At 43.7% G+C, this 7057-nt stretch overlaps 1 protein-coding gene across 1 annotated transcript in view; it reads left to right on the forward strand.

The window, feature by feature from the left end:
* The window catches only part of LOC308328714 (uncharacterized protein), a 222889-nt gene that overhangs the window by 71450 nt on the left and 144382 nt on the right, over window positions 1-7057 (forward strand). Inside the window, exons 16-17 of the mRNA XM_080782807.1 lie at window positions 3071-3100; window positions 4292-4336. Coding sequence (XP_080638933.1) covers window positions 3071-3100; window positions 4292-4336 — 75 coding nt within the window. The remainder of the gene's footprint in view (window positions 1-3070; window positions 3101-4291; window positions 4337-7057) is intronic.

The raw sequence follows: 7057 nt of genomic DNA on the forward strand, positions 1-7057 counted from the left end.
TGGTGAGTCACAGAACTGCAGTGCTGCTCGAACGCACACACACACACACACACACACACACACACACACACACACACACACACACACACACACACACACACACACACACAGTCAGCTTGGTTTATTTTCCTCGCTGTCTCCATTTTCATGGCTTCCTCTCCTCTTGTGTTTTCATTGTGAGGCCAATACGTGTATTGTGTTATAGTTCCATTGAGCACAGTCGTCTGATTGATCATTAATCCACTAAAACCCGGCAAAGCATCTTGTCATTTTACATTTTGGCAGATGTACAAGCTCACAGCGCGCCACTTCGTGCTGCACTGCAAGCTTGTACATCTGCTATTTGTGCAACATTTTCTTTTATCTTGAAAGTGTGAGAAGAACTACTGATTTAGTAGTCATTTTTGTAGAAACCGGCCTCAGGTGGTCTTAACGGAGATCAAATAGAAAACACTGAGAATGCATACGGCCCACGTAGCCAGGTGGGCGGGCCGTACATTCCTTTGGGATTTCCAACGTGAAAAGGTCGAGAACCACCGCAGGAGACGTATTGAACCCCTGGAGGGTGTCCATGCTACCGTCCGTGTGTACGTTTTGATATTCTACCTGGAAGTAACTTACCCTGATTCATCCACTCTGATCTCATGCCTGGAGGCGTCCCTACCATGTGTTCTGCATTCTAATCCCATACAGTACACCTGGAGGTATCCATGCTACTGTACCATGCCTTATGGATGCATCCTGATGTTATAATTGGGCTGGTTATGCCACTATAGCTTCCTCCTCTGTACTGCTTAATGTAATGTAAGCCCAGGGGAACGTGAGCATAACCTAGAAATGCACACACACACACACACACACACACACACACACACACACACCTGCACCTTTATGGACTCTTCCATATAAATGCCAAGCACACTTATATATACAGTATATATTTACATACTTAACGCATGCAGTAGTGACGCACATACAGTATATACACACATGGTCCCGCCATCGCGTTGTAGCAGGGGAGTTGACAAGCAGCGCAGATTAAAGGTATACTGTGGGTGGTTGGCTAATTATCTACGCATCATGAGGGGATCCACCTGCCGGTTTTAATCAGCACCGGAGTGATACTAACACTGTGCCCCATCGCTCGTGGCCTGCCCCTTTTATGTCACACACACACAAAGCTTACTGTACGCTTGGCGTGCAGCCACCATCCGTCAAGCTATTCACTCATGCTAATTTTACATTTAATAAGGACGAGCAAAACGACAGACATCTGTAGTAGCCGCCCGCGCGAGGAGCGAGCACGGCCGCGTCTGCTTCGCCAAACCTTTCTCACAACGCAGCCCGTGAACATTGCAACGCAGCCCGTGAACATTGCAACGCAGCCAGTGAACATTGCAACGCAGCCAGTGAACATTGCAACGCAGCCCGTGAACATTGCAACGCAGCCAGTGAACATTGCAACGCAGCCAGTGAACATTGTGGCGATGGTGAGCACAGAATGTCAGCGATTGTTTTCCGTAGTTTGGATTTTATGGTTTTGGTTTGTAACCCAAGGTCAAGCCTCTCTGCTCGCGGGCCAGCGAGTGATGTAGCGCCGAACAATAAGAATTGATTTATCACCTAAAACACTATCAGAAGATTGAGGCTGATTTTAGTTAGAGTTTTATTTAGGGTGTCACAGGTCATGGCTCTCAATCTTGTTTATAGGCATTGCTGTGAATATCTTACGGCTGTCAGCCCTAAGGTATTAAACAGCTGATTCTTTTTTACCTCCTCTTTCTTCTTAACTTTGAAAGAGGCCTCTGTCTTTCATGTTCCATAATAATGGCGTGAATGTCTATTCTCGGCTGTTTCTAAGAAGTTGAGATTATTTGACCGTCGGATGCCAAAATGATATTTGGCTTGTATTTGAAAGCTGAGAAGTGGTGCGTGCGTGTGTGCGTGTAAGTGGTGCGTGCGTGTGTGCGTGTAAGTGGTGCGTGCGTCCGTGCGTGTAAGTGGTGCGTGCGTGCCCATGCCTTGTGTGGCCCTGCAGACAGACAGACAGACAGACAGACGACTGTGTCTGTTCTTTGTCGCTAGTAGCCGGCAAGGTGTCCGAGGAGTTGTAATAACATGACCTTAACGACACTCGAGGTCCTTGAGGCCAAGGATGGGCCACCTCATGACAGCTGAGCAGAGTGTTTATTAAGGGTTCCTGACCTCACACAGCAGAGTCACATTCAATTCTGATTCTAATTTCACCACCGTTCAATTCAATGGGATTATTTTTGATACAATGCATCCATGGGAATACACGATTGTTTTTTTCTTTAAATTAACCTTATAATACAGTATTTATGCTTCCTTCAGTCGTTCTCAACCTTTACAGGACCCCCCACACTAATAATTTTGAACTGGGGACCTCCACACCATTTTGAACTGGGGACCCCCCATACTAATCATATTTTAATTGGGGACCCCCCACACTAATCATTTTGAATTGGGGACCCCCCCCCCACACTAATCATATTTTAATTGGGGACCCCCCACACTAATAATTTTCAACTGGGGACCCACCCCCCCCACTAATCATATTTGAACCCACACTGACAAGCACTTGTTGGAGTTGAGGCATTTAGTTTGACTCGGTTCCACAGATAAATATTGTGAAAGCTTTTGTTGATAGGCTATTTTAATTTTGTTGGCCTCTTTCTTAAATGATTTAACAATGTGGCCATTGGAAAAAAATAATCATGTGGTGACCCCCTGAGGGTCCCGACCCAGAGGTTGAGAACCGCTGCTGTACTGATTCTGATTCTTTCCCTCTCAAATAAACAAAGTAAAGTACTAATTGTAAAGGAGGAACAGATTCACTGGATAGTGGATAGAGACACCCACGCTTTATGTTCTGTGTTAAGAAGAAGCAATCAGTTATAACGTTCCAAATCAATGACGTTTAATCACCACCTAAAGATGGATGCATCGAGGGGTGCGACACACTGTTTACAGCTGGTTCCGTTGACTGTTACTGTGCATGTGAATTCAGACCTACAGCAATCACAACCTTTGTGTTTTTATTTTTTAGGTGGAGCGAGAGTGTCTCAAGGGAGATCAGGTACATTTAAACATTAATATTTTTTCAACCACAGAAAGGAGACAGCGTAACAAGTTAAAAACCATGTTAAAGACCAATTTAACTCTAAAACACTAAACATACTCGTTCCTCAAACTTGTTATTTCTTTAACAAACGGCAAGTTGTTTGGTTTGGTTTGTGGTGTAATTACTTTTGAGGGGCGCTAGCTCCTCCTATATACAGGTTTAATGTTTGTTTTTAGGTCAATGTTTGTTTTAAAAACGCCATTGACAATGAAGAGAAATTAACGTTTGTTTTACATCATTACATCACCTAATCATCTTAAGATGATAAGAGTGCCCCTCACTTCACACAGGTGTGATTTTTACTTATTTACAAAGATTGGGAATGTGCTCCCAAGCATTTATTATTATTATTATTAGTGCACACTCGGAGTAATCGAATAATCGAATCGAACTTCCACTGTGATTGGCCGAGCTTTGCATAACGTTTGTAGCAGCTAATTGGCTGTTTGTTGGTTACAGTATGTAACCAATCTATGTTTTACAATCGTTTATAACTATAGTCAGACCATTCTGGAGTAATCTAACTTCCGCTGTGATTGGCCGAGCTTTGCATAACGTTTTGAAGTAGCTAATTGGCTATTCCGGAGTGATCTAACTTCCGCTGTGATTGGCTGAGCTTTGCATACGTTAGCTAATTGGCTTTACAATCGTTTATAAAGACATGAATTCCCTTGAAGGACAGAAGACACACCACAAATTTTCAAAATTGTGACTTTTCTAGTTATTATTACGATTATTATTAATATTATATATTTTGTCATTTCATCATCATATTGTCGACCATCCATTCAGACATTCTGAAACGAGCACACAAATATATGTATCTGACACATTATAATCAGCGGAATAGAACAATGAAATTAAAATACTCAATATCTCAATATATAATAAAACGTAGCGCAACACACTTTCCCCGCTACAGAATAAACGTGCTCGTCTCAGAGAGCACAAAGTGGCGTTGACTCAACGGTTTTGCCTTATTTCCTGGCCATTTTGTGTATACATACTGTGGAACATGTGGCTTGAACATCTGTCGGCTACCACTTTTACAGGCAACAAGCCGTTAAACTCGTTTCCTACGGTCGGTCCCTAACGATGTTACAAGTACCACCTAACTCTCTGCGACACATCTTGTCTCCCCTCCAGGGAGAAGCGGGAACGCAGGGGAAGCCAGGCAAAGAAGGCAAAAGGGTGAGTGAACAGGAGCCATTTTGTCTTGCTGTGTGTGTGTGTGTGTGTGTGTGTGTGTGTGGCCCCGGTCCACTCTGGGGCTCACAAGTCTTGTTCTCGAACCGAGAGGTCCCCCTCTGCTTGGGGGACGGCCAAACAGCAGCTGAGGGCCTTGTTGTTGCTGCTGGGGGGGGGGGGGGGGTGCACAGACAGTTTTATGGCGGCGAGAGAGGTCAGCGTCGGACCCTGGAACGGGAGAGGGGGAATGCTAATTGTATGACAATTAATAATGGGCTCACGGGTGCCCACGGGGTCACGCACACACTGAGCGGGTGAGTGGCAGCGCACGTGGTCCCTCCCACCAGGCGGCTGTGGTCGGTGAAGTGTACGGTTTCCTGAAAGGGCCGGCCGGCGAGATTTGTGGGGGGAAAACGCAACTTTCATGCCTGAACAAGTGAAATATTACACCCCCCCCATTTAAATTAATCATCTGACTGTAGCAGCAGCTCCACGTGCGGTGGAATTATAAAGAGTCGGTTTCCCAAAATGGGCCCCTGAATGTAATGGCCTTCGTTTTAGACTGGGTTCGAATGGAGGGGAAATCCATGCCTCTGATTTTGATACCCCCCTGCTCATTTGTCATGGCCGGTGGGGGATTTTGTTGGAAATTAAATACTGTACATGTATTTCCTTTTGGGAAATGTAGAATATCTGATATTTGTGTTTGATAATCTTTCTCTCATGCTGTTATCGGTTGTTGAAAATCCTGTCTCTCAATCCCCCAAAAGTATATTTTTTGGGGCTTTCTTTTTGCCTTTATTTGACCAAGGTTAATTAAATAAGGTTAGGAAGCGAAGACCGTACGGTGGACTCCATGTTGCTCCCTGGAAGGAAAGAAACATGCGCAATTGAGACCAGGAAGTTGTGCATGCACAAATTTGGGCATGTACAACTATATTGAGTAACTCGACCCGCGACACGCTGGCTTACCCTGAGCCAAGGTGCCTGGACCGCTGAGCCACGGCCCAGGCCTGTCTCAATCTCTTTGATGAGCCAAGCGTTGTGTCCGTGCTGTGATCTATGGCAGACGTAGAATGGTTGCCTACGACCACTGCATCGGCACCTGTTCTAGTATAAAGCCATGCTTGGAGATTGTCCTAAACACATCTCATAATTTCTGAACCCTACCACACCAGATCAAGTCAACTCTGAACTTGGTATATCTGCTTTTGGCTTCTGTGGCCCAATATATGGAATGACCCACAAACTACACAATTACTACACTATTCTGTAGTATTCTATTCAGTTTTTAGATCGTTTTGAAATTTGTCTTGGCTTCTATTTGTAACCTATGTAATTAATATGTATACCCTTTGTTTTTCTTTTCCTGATCTTCTGATTTATTGTGACGTTCCTTTTTATATGATATTGTATTACTCAACGACACTGAAAATGAGTTTAATTAAAACTTGAATTAATTAATTTTACAGTTTAGGAGAGAAAGGTTGATTGAAGGAAGGGGTTGTTGTGTTTTCTTAAATTAGCAAAATGCAAGCATGCTCTAAGAAAATGCTCCAATGGGAATACATTTGTCTCTTTCTCTCTCTCTCTCTCTCTCAAAACACAACACAGAGTGGGACTTTTTACCTTTCAAGTAGAGTTGTACTGTTTTAATGATGGTGAATTTCAGCAGACTGATATAAGATAAGATGAGCCCACGGGAAGAATGTTGTTGTTTCTTGTTATCAAAGGCAGTGGTTCGGGGCTGTGGACCCCCAGAACTCAGAGAACCGAAAGTTTGTACACTCCGAGTTTCAGACCTTGTAACTTGTAAGGGTCCATTTGATATTGATCCCACTATCAATAATTTAGCTGGAGATCCTTTGAACCCCCCTCAGGGACCCCGGGGGTTCCTTTGAGAACTGCTGCTGAACGCATTACGGGGCTCGCTTATCATGCATGCTTTCATCAACACCCATTATGAGGATTCAATAATCTGTACTGTACTGTACTGTACTGTAGTCGTGTTTGGAACCTTTCACCACCTTCCGCATTGTTCCTGTGGTTATCGCTTTATTGAATATTAGGCCATATTAATATTCTTCGTTCAGGTTCTCCCAATAGCTCTGGTCATCATTATGGCCATTCAAAAGAATCAGAGATGCACAATATTGAAATGATGACCGATATCCGATCTCTGATTATTTGCAGCCGATACTGATACATTACATTATTATATTATATTTATATTGAACTCATTGCTGATTTATTTATCTTTGCTGGTGAAAGTAGATGGGAAGCCCCCGTCCGTCCGTCCCCACTAACATGTGACGCTCTTAAAGAGACAGGCAGACAGACAGGCAGACTGGCTGCTCTGTGAGTACAAAGCCATTCACAGTCACATCTTATTGCTTCATCAATATCGGTGAAAATGCTTTGATATGGCCGGTTTCAATACACTACCGATTATATCTTGCGTCTCTAAAAAGTACATAGAGTTTACAAAGGACTAAATGCACCATTTTCTCCTGCAGTGCACGGTTAGGAGAGTAAAAGACAAATATTTTGGCTCTATACAGACTTTATATAATAATTGGGCTAAGTTGCTGAGCACCCCGACCGTAACTAGGTCAAGCGAGTGTTCTTTTCAGATTAAGCAACGACTGGGGATGGTGCCACAATACCCCAGACATCTGGACGGTATCTCAAGCATTCTACCCTTCTGCGTGGGGAATACATTTA

The sequence above is a fragment of the Protomyctophum bolini genome, assembly GCF_963924005.1.
Source record: "Protomyctophum bolini genome assembly, chromosome: 14".
Taxonomy (NCBI): domain Eukaryota; kingdom Metazoa; phylum Chordata; class Actinopteri; order Myctophiformes; family Myctophidae; genus Protomyctophum; species Protomyctophum bolini.